Source organism: Cricetulus griseus, chromosome 10 (assembly GCF_003668045.3).
Source record: "Cricetulus griseus strain 17A/GY chromosome 10, alternate assembly CriGri-PICRH-1.0, whole genome shotgun sequence".
NCBI lineage: Eukaryota > Metazoa > Chordata > Mammalia > Rodentia > Cricetidae > Cricetulus > Cricetulus griseus.
The window spans coordinates 8,463,439-8,481,593 of NC_048603.1; the positions used below are offsets into that span (position 1 = coordinate 8,463,439).

The 18,155-nt window shown below is 38.4% G+C and overlaps 1 protein-coding gene across 1 annotated transcript in view; it reads right to left on the minus strand.

Annotated features, from left to right (window-relative positions):
• Positions 1-18,155, minus strand: part of Pkhd1l1 (PKHD1 like 1) — a 142,033-nt gene that overhangs the window by 16,754 nt on the left and 107,124 nt on the right. The window contains exons 59-69 of the mRNA XM_035449642.1: positions 17,854-18,027; positions 16,203-16,306; positions 14,712-14,841; positions 13,240-13,361; positions 10,669-10,759; positions 6,780-6,928; positions 6,575-6,697; positions 5,906-6,017; positions 5,710-5,826; positions 3,152-3,317; positions 238-470 (exon numbers count right to left, since the gene is read on the minus strand). Of these exons, the coding sequence (XP_035305533.1) occupies positions 238-470; positions 3,152-3,317; positions 5,710-5,826; positions 5,906-6,017; positions 6,575-6,697; positions 6,780-6,928; positions 10,669-10,759; positions 13,240-13,361; positions 14,712-14,841; positions 16,203-16,306; positions 17,854-18,027 (1,521 nt within the window). The remainder of the gene's footprint in view (positions 1-237; positions 471-3,151; positions 3,318-5,709; positions 5,827-5,905; positions 6,018-6,574; positions 6,698-6,779; positions 6,929-10,668; positions 10,760-13,239; positions 13,362-14,711; positions 14,842-16,202; positions 16,307-17,853; positions 18,028-18,155) is intronic.

Consider the following 18,155-nt stretch of genomic DNA (forward strand, 5'->3'; position numbering starts at 1 on the left):
TTGTTTTGTTTTTTGAGACAGGGTTTCTCTGTATTGTTTTGGAGGCTGTCGTGGAACTAGCTCTTGTAGACCAGGCTGGTCTCGAACTCACAGAGATCCACCTGCCTCTGCCTCCTGAGTGCTGGGATTAAAGGCATGCGCCACCAATGCCAGGCTTTGTCTTCATTGATTCATCACCCAATTCTTGGGAAAAAAAATGAACTTTGTTCCATAAACTTGAGGTTTAATAGTACAAACCTTTATGAGGTGCTTTCTCGGCAATAGGAATTCTACTTCCGTTCAAGAATGTGAGCATCGCCTTAGGAATCCTGTAGTCTCCAATTCCCAGTCGGCTGTTTCCATCCCACTCATACTCTGCCTGTGGGATGACTGACCCAGAACTCCCCAGAAACGAACCATCCATATCTCTAAGGAGAGACTTCCTTTTGGCATCACAAACCATGTCCACACAATCAGATGGGTTCACTTTACTGGGGAGAAAAGGCAAAATACAGGCCTGAAGTCACTGGTTGAGTCTTATTTCAGACAATTTCCAGTGAAACAAAGCAGCCTATGTAATTAGTATGGAAAAAAAGAGTAATTTTTTCATGGTGTTTATTTGACCCATTATGTAGGTTTACTAACCTTTCAGTTGTTGATAGGTTTTATTAACCTTTCAAAACGACAAGTTGTACATGTGGGAGATATACTTAGAACTCCATGTTGGCATTCCAGGTTTTGTATAATTATAGATTTGATTTTTTGGGTGTTGTTCACAATACACTACCATTTCTCTATATAGTAGGTGGGTGTCTATTCTTTTGTAACAGGATGGAAATCTCTATGTTGGCCAGTAGTCTTTGTTAATTTTCTCACCCGCCTTGTCTCTACAAATGATAAAGTACTGCTTGCTATAAAATTATGTAAATATTTAGTAATAGCTGTCTCCTCTTCCTTCTTAGACTCTTTGCTAGTTGAAGGACGATATATGTTAAAGACTCTTGTCTATGTATACACAGATAAACTTGCATTGTGTTCCTTCTGTTACACACTGCTAACCATTCTTTAGGTAACTATATTGTAAATGTCTCCACAGTTCAGCCTAAGGTATATTGGCTTCATCTTCTATTACCTGCTGTGTGGATTGATTGTCTTCAGATATAATAATAAAGGCTGCTGTACATGCAATGTGTCACGCATTCAAATCATAATACTGTTCATATGAGTTGCAGGGATGTATATAGTGAAGAAATGTATTTCATCTCGGAGTTTCAGCAACACTATAGTAGTGGAAACCTTGGATCTGTTTTGTGAAGTCTAGAATATCTCTCATTTCTTTTTGTCATGAGAGAATTAATATCAGTTATCTCTTGCTACAATATATATGCTTGGGAGAATTTCAATAAATATTTCACTGTTGATATGTTTTCTGTTTTGTTTTTTTTGTTTGTTTGTTTGTTTTGTTTTTAGAGACAGATTTTCTCCATATAACAGCTTTGGCTGTCCTGGAACTTTCTCTGCAGACCAGGCTGGCCTCGAAGTCACAGAGATCCAGCTCTGGAATGCTGGGATTAAAGGCGTGCGTCACCACCACCTGGCTTGTTATACTCAAGTATATGTAGGATGCTTTTGTAAGCAAGTCTGTAAGTGCCCAGGGGCCCTCTATGTGTTTGTGTGTGCTGTATTCATTGCATTTCCTAAGAGCCTCAAAGGTAGATTTTTGTGAGTTGTGGAAAGATACCTCTCAAAATGGAGGTGGAGAGGCAACATAGAGCAAGCCTGGCTGTAGTCTTCAGACAAGCTTCGTTCTGATTCTCTGACAAGTTTTGGAAAGTGAGCTGCATTGTGTCAGGGTGGAGCAGCCTTCTTCTCCAGAATCTGTCAATCATTGTCCCTGGGTTGCAAGGGTGATGCTAACATTTGTAATGCAGGGATTTCTATAATAGCAAATGTGGAAAGTCACCCATAGCTGTTATTGACCAACATGTGGGGATTTTGAAGGCTGAGGGCATTGCTTGGCGAGGAAGATCTGGAAGATACACAACAAATATCCCCTGCAAACAAAACTCAAAGAAATGGTAACGAAATCCACAATCCAGGCTTCATGACCTAGGCATTAAAATTATACCTGAGATCTGAAGAATTCAGTGACCACTAAATAGCAGATATAAATTGTTTATTGGGAAGGAGCTCTGTTGACTGAAATGGCCACAGATCAAAAATGATTAAACAAGTAAATGTTGGGCTGTCATCAAAACCAAGTATATGGAGTGGAGTTATTTATGGAATACTGTGTTTCTCTGGGGGAAATGCCCATTGTTCCTGTTAGTCTCCATAAGCTGCTAAATACTTCTAACAGAATTTTTTTCCTCTAGTATTATCTTACACCTAAATTCCTGTTTTATAAGTCCTATAAAATATCATGAGTTGACTAGAGTCTTCTGTGACCTCAAATCTATTGAATTTTTTTTGAAATGTCTTGACATTAACTGATCAGAAAAGGTCTCAGTCTTAATTTTCTATGTAATTAGTTTCTATGTAATTAGTTTCTATGTAATCATAATCATTGTGATTGGAAAAACTGATGTGTAGCTCCTGAGCACATTTTTTTGAGTGCCTATGATAGGATATTTGGAAAACATCAGGTAAGAAGACATAATAAAAAGAAATGATACAGAGATCTCTCTTATCCCTCCATGACAACGGATGGGAGAACATTGACATGGAAAGCAGATGAGGCCTGCATCCCATGCTTTGCATTTAATGATGATGTCACTAATGGCACATGGAAAACAGGGTGAGGACGCATACAGTAAACCTTGCTTTTTAAAGCAACAGAGAATGCTTCCATTTACATTAGTAAAGTCTGAATATCCTTGAGTACCTCCTGTTTCTAGAGAGTAGCAGTTATTTCAGTATAGTTACCTTTTCAGATGTTTGACAGGGGACAGAGAACAGAAAGTTAATAAAGAATATTGCTGGGCGTTGGTGGCGCATGCCTTTAATCCCAGCACTTGGGAGGCAGAGGCAGGTGGATCTCTGTGAGTTCGAGGCCAGCCTGGTCTCCAGAGCGAGTGCCAGGATAGGCTCCAAAGCTACACAGAGAAACCCTGTCTCAAAAAACCAAACCAAAACAACAACAAAAAAGAAATAATAGTTTTCACAATGATACCTTATGTCAGGCCTATGTATAAACACTTTAGACTGTTCAGTGGTGTCGAGCAGCTGTACGTTCTTCACATGGATCGGATGCTGTAAGTCCTCGTTTAGAGGATTAGTAATGAATATCACATTAGTTTCTCCGGAACAAACATCCTTAAAGCCAACAAATGTTGAACCTGAAATATAAATAATATAAAGATAATCATCCTTCTCTGGAGAAAGATTTAAGACCAGAATTATTTCACCCAGCATGTTCTTTCTCACTGCCGTGAACATGGAGTTCTGGGTTGCTATGGCAAAGGCACCTTCCATTATTTACGGTAGATGAATGCAACTTAATATCTGCATGGCTAGGTAATTTTCTTCCATGTTTTAATCTCAATTTGGCCATGACACCTTGTTAAAAAAATAATCAGGCAATATTAATTGTGGCATAAGAAGACATCTGGATGATGCTTTTGTGTTAGGGGTAGTTGTCCTGATGCTTCTTGGAATTCTATGACTTTCAACATATAAGTGAGCCTAGGATTCGCGTGTCTCCGTCAATTCCATCAGCATAGCTAGTGGCCAGCGACAGTCAACAGGCATCAAATTCTATAGAAAGAAGTAAAGCTATTTCTAACTAGCCAGCCAGTCTGAACTCTTCCTACAAACTAGGGGACACTCAATGAGAATGCCCTGGGGACAATAGCTAAAGAACTACTTAGCTAAACAAAGTCCAAACTACAAATCCACTGATTGTGCACTAATAAATTCTTTAAAATTCTTCAAGTTTTCAGGGTGATTTATTATGCAGCAAGAATGATTTGATCCATTGTTTTTATTTTGTCCTCTTTGTATATATTATGTACTCTAAGCTGGATTAAATAACAGACTTAATTTTTTAAAAAATCCTACTTGAAATCCAATAACTCAAAGGTCATTTCCAAAATTATGTTTTTCTACTACCTTTATATTAAATATATTTCATCTTAGGAATTATGTACATGAATAACAACATAGACACATATAAATAAGATGCAGTGGTGGATGCTGTTTGTGTCTTGCCTGGATCTTTATTAGGCCAGTGAGCTCAACTCTAGCACTTCCTTTCATTGTTGCCTGCAAACCAGTAACAGCTGCATCATTTTCATAGAATTTCTCTTGACCTCTTATGGTATCCCTTGCCTTAAGAATCAACACTCCTGGGGCTGGAGAGATGGCTCAGAGGTTAAGAGCACCGGCTGCTCTTCCAGAGGTCCTGAGTTCAATTCCCAGCAACCACATGGTGGCTCACAACCATCCGTTATGAGATCTGGTGCCCTCTTCTGGTGTGCAGATATACATGGAAGCAGAATGTTGTATACATAATAAATAAATAAAATCTTTAACAACAAAAAAAAAGGAGTCAACACTCCTAATCACTGCTGATACCGGCATGCCCAGGCCTGACCAAAAGGAGTTAAGAAAGACTGCCAGGAATGGTATGGGCTGAAATTTGGCTGCCACAGCTCTCCGAATAATCGGGTGGCAACTGGACCCCAGTGACTCCCAAATATTCGCTTAGTTCCTTCCTCAAAGCCTTTTTCTCCTGAAAGCATAGTCTCAAAAAATCACTTTGCAAAATTTATTTCCACTTCTTAGTCCACCTCTAGGGTGTCTGATCTAAGCAGTTGACAGACAAGTGGCCCTGGGATATAATGTGATGAAATAATGAATTCAGATGACTCCTGAGGTTGGTGGAGTTTTGGTTGTCTCTAATATGTTATTATAGTGAACCGGGAGAGGAGTACACACACATAAACCCACGAGCGCCTCTCCAAGTGACTAGGCCAGTGTTTTCCTGTTGTTAGAGAAGAAATATTAAATATCACTCTTCAATATGTAAAAATCAGGGGTCTAGGGAGATGGCTCAGTGGAGAAGAGCCGTGGGTTTGCAAGCATGAAAACCTCAGTTTGAATCCTTAGAACCCGTGTAAAAGGCCAAGCGTGGCTGTGCATGTCTTGAGAGGTCAGAGCAAGGCAGATCTTGTGAGCCTCATGGCTAGCCAGCCCAGACAAAGCAGTGAGCTTTCATAGCTCGGTGAATGACAGAGGATGGTGGGAAACATCCCGTTCTGGCCTTCACATGTGTGCTCTTGATACCCACATAATAATACGTATTCATCTTACACACATACAACACACACCTATACATGTATAAATTTCACCAGAGAACCACACTTGACATGAATTTTGAAAACTGATTTCTTTTATTGTCATATTAAAACATATTCAGCGGGGGCTGGAGAGATGACTAAGAGGCCAAATGTACTGGCTGCTCTTCCAGAGGACTGGGGTTCAATTCCCAGCATCCACTCTCAGCTCACAACTGTCTATAAGTCCAGTTCTAGGGGACCTGGCACCTTCACACAGACATACATGTAGGTAAATTACCAATGCGCACCAAACAAAACTAAATAAATTATTAAAACCTATTCAGCAGATTACTTAAATATATTCTATTGGCAATGAAGCATTGTTAATAGATGCTTTGCATATTCCTGTCGAAATTGAGTAGATTTGTGTGAAAACTTTATTTAAACTTGCCTGAGACATCCAGAAGGCCACTGATCGCGTTGTAACTCATGATGCCTGCATGGGGCTTCCGAGGTGCCATGTTATGAGCTGAAGCAAAGGTTGGCCAACAAATCCCACCTCTCCCACCTTTTAGTAAAAAGAAATAAGTTAGCAGAAATCGCACGGCATATACATTAAAACCAACAGTAAGATTCCAAATCTTTACCCGATGGAGGTCTAGAACTTCGATGGGCAGAGGTAAGTTCCACATCAGGGCTGTCATTAGTGAGGACATCAGAGCAGTTGAATTCAGGGCTACTTCCGACAATTAATGAGTTCTAGCAAAAACAGTGAAATAAGACAGTATTAATACTCACTTTCCCTAAAAGAAAACGTAATCATACCAAGCAGTATGGCAGCAAAACACAAGCTAAAAGTAGATTCAGTAGATTCTTCATTAAACAAAGATCTCCAGGAACCAAAGCTGGGACTGATGATAGCAACACGAATGGGACTGTAACGAAAGCGAATGATTATGCTTGCTTTCATGCAAATATTTATAAGCATGATTATATATTATGCATGCAAATGACTACACTAAATGAAATGTGTTTCTGTTTCTGTGACGGCAGACATAAAGACACTTCCAGAAATAGAAGTACCACAAGGTGGAGGGAATGCCATTAGCATCCCCGGTGCTTCAGGAAAACCTTGATGGAGAGGATGAAGTTGCAGTGAACTGTCACAGATTAAGTCAATAAAAGAGTGGTTAGGAGAAAGTGTTTCTGTGTGATCTCAAAGGCTGGTCAGAGAGGTGCCCAGGACATTATTCTCATCAGAACTTCAATAATTTTAGTTTCCTCGGTGTCACCCTTTCTCCTTATTCATGTCTTACCTTAATTTTGACGGTTTTACTAGAAATTTTGTGAGACACAGAAGGTGGCGTGTAGATCATTGGAAAAATGCCCATCCCGTTGTTCACCAGGGTCACATTGTAGATGTGCACGCTCTCTGTGGTCTGCAATACAAGCTGTTGTTTATACAGTGCTAACTATGAGCATAAGAGAAAACAAGCCATCACCATCTTCAACCACATTCACCTGAAAGTAAATTCCATAGTCCCAGCATGTCCAAATGGTAAATCCTTGTATAAGAGAACAACCAGGAAGGCCATCCTGGTTCATGTAGATGCCATACAAACCCCCATGGGCTTCATTGTCAAACCAGTTCTCCATGGGATTAGCCTGACCTTGAAAAAATATGGAACCAGAAACAATATTACAAGGAATGTTTTATGCTTTTAATCATCACTGTTGGTTAAAGATTTTACACACACACACACACACACACACACACTCCTCAATGTAAGTTTTAATGTGATAACATCTTAATGGGTCTACTATCTTTTTTTTTTTTTGACTTGGCATTACAAAGGAAATGCCTTTTATTACTCAAAACAATGGTGGAGTCACTGTCAAATTTTATAGCCACTTCTACTATATACCTCCCAGTTACTGTATCCATTTAAAACAAGCATGGATTTTATTTGCAAAAGCATGAAGTTTAAATTAAAATAAGTATAAGCTTGAAATGCAATGACTCACATGAGTAAAATTCATCTCTATCCCTCTCCCCCTCTGTTTTTGGTGTGTTTTATGTCCACATCATTTTAAAGAGTTACTTTCTTAAAAAGGCTGGTACTGAACCCCGGATTAAAAAATAACACTTCAGTCCAGATCCATTTCGATGAAAATGTTGCCACTTGATATCTGATGAGTTAACTTTCCTCTTCTCTAGAAAGTTAACTTCAGGGAAGAAGCCACCATGTCGGCCTCATCTGTTCCCAGATTCAGAGACAGTGTTCCTTAAATGCATTCTGGGTTGATGTGTACATGATCTCGGGAAAGCTGTTTAATCTCTTAGAACCCCAGTTTCTATGTAAACGGTTTTAATCTCTAATTTCAGATAACCTTAAAATCAAATTAAGTAAACTCAAACAAGTAGTTTACAAATTCCATCTATAATAATTTATACTTACTACTGATATACTATGTAACTGAAGATTTTAATGGAAGTCTTAAGTCCAAATTGGATCAATGGCCGTAGTACATTGGATAAACTGTATCCAGCAAACAACATCCTCCCTGAATTGCACTAATGATGACCTCACTGGTACCCTGATTCTGACTCCTCCCATCTTCTACTCACTGACCTTCTTCCTAATCCTTTGAGTTTTGCCTTTTATATCTTTCTGGGCTTAACCTGAGTTAGTTTCTCCAAAAGTCCATTCACATTCCCTGTTCCTACTTAAGGAAACCCATCAGCCCCTTCTTTGGTCCCATGCAGGCCACCATCCCATTCCCTGTACTTGGGTCAATGCCTGGGATGGATTGGATAAACTGACAATCATTACAGGAGCTTAAGCTCCCTTTCCTCTTCCGTGTGTTTTCCACTGCTATAAATACCAACCCTTTTTAAGAATTAATGTTTTTGTCTCATTCACTTGAAAATATTGTTTTACTTTATGTACATGGGTGTTTTGCCTGAATCTATGCCTATGTATCACTTGTGTGCCTGGTGTCCACAGAGGCCAGAAGAAGGTACCAGATCTCCAGGAACTGGAGTTACAGACAGTTGTGAACTGCCAATGTTTGTGCTAGGAACTGAACCTGAGTCCTCTGGAATTGTAGCCGGTGCTCCTCCCTGCCGAATCATCTCTCTAGCCCATAGGTTTTCTTATAAACATTCTCATTTAGTAAGATCAACAATCAGTGAAAAAATGTGTTTATTATCATTATACCTTATTAGTAAATACTTATATCCATGGATATTTTGATTTTACAAAAAGCTGTAAGAACAATTTTATGTAAGTTTTAGAAAATTATAGCTTGAAGTTTTTTTGCATGTCAAAGAGAAAAGCTACTTGGAGCCATTGGAGACTTTTAAATGTCTAATAAGACTATATATCAAAGAATCAGTTAAATATAAGGATAAAGTCGCTTTGTATCTTCAAAATATATTTAGGGCAAGAATAAAATTGGCTTGAATCAAATTGTTGTAGAATTGACAGAAAATACTGATTTGTATAATCTTAAAAATAACCAGCTCATTTAAATAGAATAGTCACAGAGTGGCTGAACTTTATGGTAAAAATATAATTTCTTCTTACCACTGTTATAAATGATGCTGTACTGAAATAAAATCAACACTAATTGGGGTGTAAAATTTACAGATAAAGACCCATTTTCTTTAACATGTTTTCAGTTTCTCAAGGGTGAAGTAGAAACTTTGTAACTTATCCCCCCAACCCGGGGTGTGTGTGTGTGTGTGTGTGTGTGTGTGTGTGTGTGTGTGTGTGTGAGAGAGAGAGAGAGAGAGAGAGAGAGAGAGAGAGGAGACCATTCCTGTGTGGTGTGTGTGTGTGTGTGTGTGTGTGAGAGAGAGAGAGAGAGAGAGAGGAGACCATTCCTGTGTGTGTGTGTGTGTGAGAGAGAGAGAGAGAGAGAGAGAGGAGACCATTCCCATGTATATGGGTGGGTCTGTGTGTGTGTGTGTGTGTGTGTGTAGGTCAAATGGTGATATTTAGATATCTTCCTTGACCGTTCTCCGAATTATATTGAAGCAGGATCTCTCCCTTGAACTCAGATCTTGCTGATTTTGATAGACTAGGTAACCACCTTACTTCCTTGCCTCCCTTTCTGTGAATGCTGGGAATCTGAACTGTGGGCCTCACACTTGTGTGTCAATTGTTTTCCCCTCTAAACTATCTCTCCAGCTTTTATTTTCCCTTATGATCTGCCAATAACTTCTGTGCATGTTGACAAAGTAAAGAAGCTATGAAATTATGTAATAATGAATTCCAAGGCACCCTGCTCCCTTGCTTATGCCGTCCACAAATTCTCTTTGTATGCTCAGCTTAGAGTTTGTTTATATGAATTTAAATATCATACACATTTTCATTTTCTTCCCTTCCACGAAACATTATATCGAAACAACACACAAAAAGCACTGTCCAACACCTTCTGCTCATCACTTACAAATGTCTTGGAAATTTCTTCATCATTTTTAGCTTATTTTTCAAAGGCAATATTCTAACGTTTGCCTTTGTTCTATTAATCTAACTGTTAAGGAACACGAGATGGCTTTCGTGTACAGATGAGGTGACGATAAATAACTCTATCAGGAGCCATCTTTACATGTGGAAAGGCAATTATTAGCTCTGTTTCTAGAAAGGGATATTCCCAGTAAAAGGTAAATGAGCACCGGATGTCAGTAGACAGTGTCAGATCTCTCATGCAGGGACCATTTTCCACCAGGAGTGTGGAAACTTCCCTGTGTCCTTACAACCTGGTCAAAAGAAGAGGTATTTGCTTAGCTCTTGATTACTCGAGAATGTGGTGGAGCAAAGTCTCTAATGACTATTATACCCTTTGAGTTTACCATGCATGCAGTTTTTAATAGTGGTGATGGGCATTCGTTCTTCTAGATCAGGAGGGGAACCCTGACACCCCAGAGGCAAGAGGCTGCACGCTTACAAACGCTGGTTTGGATAAAGTGGTGATGTAACAAGGTCCCTACTCTTCTAATACATACTAAGTCAAGAACTGATGTAGCCATCGAGACCTGGGGAATTATAACACTAGAAAGAAAAAGTTTTCCTTCGAAGTAGATCCAGGGTTGTGGGTAGAACTCAGTGATGGTGCCCTTGACCAGGATTCACAAGACCCTGCATCAATCCCCAGTCACACACACACACACACACACACACACACACACACACACACACACACACCACAAACACCAAGTGGAGCTATCTGTTACACTGGATGGATTTGAAACCATGTACCTTGTTTTAGGCTTTAAAAGGAGGAGGTACCATATATCAAAATGACCAATGATAATCATTTATCAAAATGACCAATAAAAATCATTTTCAAGATGTGGACACGTTTTTCGCTAGTTTTGACAATTCCATGTTAAAGGACTCACGTGAGCATGGTTCCCCATCAATGCGGTATCCTACTCTTCCAAATCCAGCAACGACGTTATTTTGTAAGACCGTATTGGTCCCTCTGTTCACCTGGCACGGCAACAAATAAAATGCTTAGGGTTAGTCTCGTACACCATTATGCAAACAATACAAGTGTATTTGACAACCTGTGTGGAAAAACCCTTATTCAGTGTTTTTGCCTTGATTATGATAACTCATCCCGTTCAAATATATATTGAAAATGAAATCACATTATATTTTTCCTTTTGTGGTGCTGGAGGTTGTACTCTGTGCTTCATATGCTTGTTCTGTAACACTGAGTTAAAACTCCAGTCTTGTACTAGCATTCTTAAGTTCTTCATTAGAGACGTACACCATAGAGGTTGCTTCTTAATTTAGTCACAAGTGTAGTTAAAACTTTATAAGCAATAGGCCAAAGTCTAAAATAGGAAGGTTCCCTTGTTACAATTTGTTGCCAATTTAACTAATTCATTAAAAAGAAAGATATCTGAGGCCATTACAATGAAATATAAGATTAGTTTAGTAATATCTGCTCTCCTCAAAGGCCTGGCTAGTTCAAGCAACAGTAATTAGTATACAGTTTCACTGTGTAAGTTAAGTCAAAGTCAAGGAAAATGGAAGTGTGGATGGTGGGAGGTTTGGTTACTTCTCACAGGGTGGAGAAAGCAGTAGCAGACATAAAAGCAAAACTCCTCCACCCTTTGAAGCCTATGAAACAATCACTTTTAAACTGCGATATCATATGTATAACTTTCCAGATTTGGAATTGATCTTTGATTGTGTTTTAACATATATAAATAGACAAAAAGAATATTTTTACCTTACACATGTACGCTACATTCTGCTTTTCGGTTTTTCCTTAAGGGAGTTAGTAGGAACACAACAGCAAAACTCAATCGTTATCCCTTCTTCCAAAAACAGCTATTTTAAAATTCCTTTCCATTACTATACTATAGGGAAATAAACTGAAGAGGAAGTTGACTTTTGTCTAAATCCCTCTGCGATTTTCATTTTTCTATTTGAAGTCTTATTCTCTTGCTAAAATATACTGTAGTAATTGTAAAGAACTTCATGAGAAACAAGGATAAAATGGGTAATCTTTAATAAACATAAGCAATTTAGAATGTCCACAAGATGCTCAGTCTAATGGCAGAAAGGCCCCATACTGGAACTTAAAAATGATGAATAACATTGGTGAAGAAAGAAAGAAAGAAAGAAAGAAAGAAAGAAAGAAAGAAAAAAGAAAAAAGAAAGAGAGAAAGAAATTATTTAAACTGACAAACATTAATAGAACACACACACACACACACACACACACACACACACACACACCACCACCACCACCACCACCGCCATCAACAAACCCAATAGCAATCAGAATTTGCTATGTCTTTCAAAGTTCATTCTGCCCCCAGTTGGACATCTATATCACACCACATGTCCTCAAGACTAAGAGTGCATGAAGCAAGTGGGGCTCAAAAGACTGTAAAAACCAAGGAGGATTGCTGTAAAATAGTGTCTTGTAGAGAAGACAGGGCCATTCCACTCATGAACCCACAGTATCTGCACAAGATCAGGCTAGTCAACATTCCATTATGGAGAAGAAGAGGGGTTTTGAGACTCCATGCCAGCTGAGGTGACATTGTCAACTGATGAATGCCAGAGTGGGCAGGTGGTTTTTTTTTTTTTTCCTAGAGAATGGTGTTAGGATAAATCTTTCTGCCAAAAGCCGCCAGAGCCCCACCACCACGTGTGAGCTTTACGCCAGTCGCCCACCTGAATTAGGGCTCAAATGAATACACAGAAACTTGTATTAGGTACAATGCTGCTTGGCCAATGACTAGGATTCTCATCTGTTAGCTCAGTCTCAATTATCATAAATCTATATATTTTATAAGACTTATCTTATTGGACGCCTTATTGGCGTCCCTCCTTGCCGGTGGATCACATCGCTCCACTGGAGGAAGAGCGGAGGGGAAAAGGGACCCTTCCTGTTTCTCCTTCGCTTAAATATGAGTCTCCTTGCTATGTCACTTCCTGTCTGGATCACCACTTATCGACTACATTTCCCAGAATCCTCTTTGACTCCTAGTCCTGTCTACTTGCTGTCTCATTGGCCAAACAGTATTTTATTTAACAATCAATAAGACAAACATACACAGCACATTCCCCATCAGTGTGGTCCTTAGTAGGATGTCCACGCTCCAGCAGCTTGCCACACACCCATGAGCATAGCAGCAGCACTAATTAGACTCAGTGGGATATAAAAACATAGGAAAAGGACATTAAGTTGAGAGAAGACTGTGTCAGAGAGAGTTCTGATAAGAGTAGAAGGTGAGAGCGAGAGAGAGTGGGTATGATAAAAATAAACTAGACGCCCATGAAACTCTCAAAGAAAAACAATATTTTTTTTAACAAAGTTTGTTCACTGCTTCAACTAATTTGCTTGATTAGATCATCTATATCCAAGGAAGAAATCCTATTCAATTTTGAGAGTTGCACCTTTTTTTATGTTACAACGGTTCACAATGATAAGGTATTCTCCCTACCTCAATGGCCGCATGCCAAAGTGTTGAGCTCAAGTCTTTTCTGTTCTGGTAGGTCCCTGGCCAGACTGAAAGTGTAACCAAATTTCCCCGTACTCTGTTGGCATCTCCCCATATTCTTATACCTGTATTTTAAAAAGATAGCAAAAGACATGTTCATTTTGTAATAGATACCATGGTTAATGTCTTTCATTTTTTTCCTGCAAAACTTTTTTTTTCTAGTTTGAGACTTAGAAAGGATCTCCCGATCTTTCTGGTAGTGAACTTTACTCTTACAATGGACTACCTGAATTAGAATCTTGTAGACCTAATCATGATCCCATTTCATAGGGGTTGCCTATCAGGTATTTACATTCCGATTCATAGCAGTAGCAAAATTACAGCTATGAAGTAGCAATGAAAATAATTTTATAGCTGGGGGTCAGCACAACATGAAGAACTATATAGAAGGGTCACAGCATTAGGAAGGTTAAGAATCACTGCTCTAGATACTTGTTAAATTAGTTGACTTACGGGTTTCACTTCAGATTTTAATAAACATATGCCTGTCTTTTGTGTACATTAAATAAGTTTGCAGTATACGTTATACGATAGAAATGAAAGAAACATCCTCTTATTGCATATGTAATTTTTAATTAAAATAACCTTACTTGTGGATAATCCTTATGATTGATATGCAAGGAGTATCCTAAAGTCATAGTAATTTAGTAGGCTCAGTGGTAAACCTGCTTGCATCAAAGCTTGGCTACCCAAGTTCCACCCCTGGAACCTACTAGTAAACGGTAAATAGACTCCTCAAAGTTGTTCTCTGACCTCCAAATGTATGTTACGGCATGGATGCCCCCTTTCTGTGCATATCATACACATACTGAGTAATCATACATACATTTAAAATGCATCATAAAGTCACAGTAATCAAATTTTAGATTCTTTTACGTTTATAAGGTTTTTGCCTGTATGTAAGGATATGCACCACATATATTCCCGGTGCCTGCAGGAGTCAGAAGAGGGTATCAGGACTCCTGGATCTGGAGTTATGGGTAGTTCTGGGCCACCTTGTTGGTACTAGAATCCAACATAGGTCTACTGCAAGAGCAGCAAATGTTTCTAACTACTGAGGCATTGTTCCAGCCTCAGTCATAGTAATTGAAAAGATAAATTGGTTGGATAACTCACTTTAGGTTTAGGTCTCTATGGTTTAATAGTACAGTTATAGCCACCGGTAGCTATTTGGATGTAAATGAAATGTAACTAAGTAAAATAGAAATTCATCTCCACTGTGGTACTAGCCACAATTCAGAGGCTACTTAATAATCGTCTTCCTGGGCAGCACAGACAGACAGACAGACAGACAGACAGACAGACAGACAGACCATTTCCTCCCTACCAGGAAGGCTAACTAAACAGCCTAGCTATAGAGGTTATAGTAAGATGGCCTCAGAAGGACTCACTATGTGAAACAAGCGTTGTGTTACCTTCTCCTACTGTAAAGTGGATAATGTTGTCATCTATGTCCAACCCATCAGTCCCAAACACGCCGATTGCTGGGGAGAAGCCGTGATGAAATGCACAACCTCGGACATAAGACAAGCCATGTTCTTGAACCTAGGGAATGTTTTTATAACAACATTTAAATGCACTGAGAGAAAAATTTTCATCAAGTGATCTTTAATAAACAAGCCTTGATCTCTCTCTCTCTCTCTCTCTCTCTCTCTCTCTCTCTCTCTCTCTCTCTTAAAAGATGATTTCCCCACAGCCTACTAATCATGGAAGGGTTTCATGTCGTGCATTTGTGATTAAATAAAGTAAAAAAACAAACAAACCACATGGCCACCTTTAATGGAGATTAAAATTTTCTCAAGGGCTTTTTTTGGTGTGTTCATACTTCTATTATTATCTTTAAACTGCTAATGTGATAAAATTGTTTTACAGAGCAATTAAGTTGTTAATAGTGATTTTTAAGAGTTAAATAATAACACTCCAGGCAAGAATCATAATCCAGATGTTGATAGCAGTGAGTCAGGGAATAGGTCAGAGGTTTCAAACATAAACAACATTTTTTGTATTTATTTATTTATTTATTTATTTATTTATTTATTTATTCTGTCTTTCTTTCCCTCTCTCCCTCTCTCCCTTTTCCCCCTCTCTCTTTCTGTCTCTGTTATAGCACATGCATGAAAGTCACACTTTGGGAATTGGTCCTCTCTTATCACCACGTAGGTTCTGGGATTGAACTCAGGTTGTCAGCTTGGTAGAAAGTATTTTATACCTGGTGAGTTATGTCGCAGGCTCAAGAGCTTTTAAATTTAAACCCAGAAACATTTTATTTATTTAGATCTGCTTGTTTTTTGAGAAACTTAAGCAATACTCACTTCATTTAACAGGAAGTTATTTTTTTCTTGTTTGTTTTTTATCTTAATTTTTTATTTTTTATATATTTGAATTACAAACAAGATTGAATTACATGACAATCCCAGTTCCCTTCTCCCTCCCTCAGGAAGTTATTTTTTGTCACTGAAAAATAAGCTAAAGCTGTGACTTGGTTCAGCAAGAAGTTTCTTTATATTAGAAGATACATTCATATATCTGAAGACAGCTATTTAGTGAAGGGAATTTAAAAATGCATGTATTTTAATTTGAACATATATTAAAACCTCACCACAAACCTGCCGTGGTTAAATAATACAGGCAAAGGACATATTGGGTAAGAAAGAGGCTCTACAGCTAAAGGTTTTCTAATATAACTCTGTCATGGGTTTTTCAGTTTTTTTGGTAAATACATAAAAATTCAATTGATAGTGAAAAGGTAAAAAGATACAGACACTTACAGTGAGTCTGGGATTGCTTCAATAACTATATGAATTTAGCTGTGTGGTATGTTTTATTTTTAGGTTTCTTACAACAAAGATTTTTTTTATGAAAGAAGATGATTTATTTCGAACTTATATAAAAATCAAAGCACAAACCTGTCCCAGGTTAAGAAATGTCACAGAGTATCTTGGATCCGTGCTATCCCGGAAGCCTTCTTGACCACTGTGGTAAAATTCCACGTTACTTATTCTTGCATTTCCTAAGGGAGTATAAGATTAAAAGAAAATGTCCTAAAATGGATAAAATTGAAAAAAAATACCGAAGAGCTGTATAACTACTCAAGTTTTTCATGGAAACCTTATTTTTCTTTGCTCCTTTACGCCAAATGAAACAATTGTTCTCAATTTTTTCCTATTGTTTTTGTTTTTTTGATTTTTCTCTCCCCATAAAACCAAAAAAAATTAAATCATATAGATTTAGCATGCATCCAAAATATATAGTGGCCCTTTGGAAGATCACATACCATTTCAATATCTATGATTTTTATTTGCTATGTATTATTTATTTATAATCATGTCTAAAGGAGCAATTTTCTTCAACTTGATGGTAATATTGCCTTGCTAAGAAAGCACACATAAGGCACGGATATAATTTATCTGATATTTCAATATTGTTGCCATAAAGAGATTTTATTAAGAGAATTTTATTTCAGAGGCTCCCTCAGAAAGTGTATTGCCAATCATCTGTCAGTTTGTCATAGTACCACTGAGGTGACAAGAGATGATACTATCCATCAGTAATAACAGTGGTAACAATCTACCAGAGATTATTCTGTGCTAAGTGTTGAAGCTTCGGGAAGCCCCTGAAACCATCTGGATGCATGAGGTTCCTCTGCCACCAAGGTTATGTAACCAGAATTCCCTACAACAATGGCTGATTCCAGGGGGGGGGGGGAAACTAGAATAAGCATTGGCTGTATTGGAAAATGAAGACTCAAAAATATTAGATCTTTTGCAAAGGATTTGGCCATCAACGTGGAAAGGTTACTAAGATGAATGGAGTACCCAAACAACAAATAATCACAGTGGATTAGACTCAGTGGTTCTCAACCCTCCTAATGTTGCATCCCGTTAATACAGTTCCTCATGCTGTGGTCACCCCCAACCTTAAAAATTATTTTGTTGCTACTGTTACGAATCATAATGCAAACATCTGATATACAGGATATCTGATATGTGACCCCGCAAGGCGTCATGACCCACGGGTTGAGAACCAATGCACGGCTTGTATTAACTACTAATAACAAAACAAACTTCCCTTCAGGCAATGGGAATGATTAATTCAGTTAGTGAAGTTCTTGGCATGCAAGCAAAAAGTCCTGATTTCTGTCCCTTAGAAGCCACACATGGGCAGTCCCCGCCGGCCAGTGCCCAACCCCACCCAGCTCATCATTCTCCCCACTGATGGCCACTAGAGGCGATGGTGACATCGGCATTCACTACATGGTCTTTCTCTGTGTTTGATATATTTGAAGTTTCCCTTAAAACAAGTGCAAGAGGTGTTATGAAATGATTTCTGTTTGGTTTCAAGGCCAGTCTAGTGATTACTTTTTGCCATTCCTGGTTTGACAATTCTTACTGTCTATGAAGATGAAATGAATAGTTAATAATGTTAGGAACACAGAATACATAATCACTCTTGAAGCTTTCTTTTTCTGTGTGGTCCTATGAAGAAGTGAGAATTATAAGCACAAGACACTATTCTATGTATTTCACTTAGAAGAAATAGACTGAAATGTTACCGAACCTTTAAATGTCACCGTGTTTCCCGTGAGTGAGCCAACCAGGATCCGTGCGCCAAAAGAGTCCTTGGACCAACCTGGGTAATCCTCCCCAAATATTTTAATGTTCCTACTCAGTAGCCCAACGTCAGCTGCCAATGTGTAAGTCTGACCAGTTTCAGGAATCTGCTGTCTTTCAGCTGTAACCATAAAGAGGGGTCATTGTCAATGCCAAGAAGTGTTAGTACATTAGTCTTGTCACAATTCATAAGATAAACAATTTTCTAATATGCCAAATTTTGACACAAATGTATAAACTGATTAGACA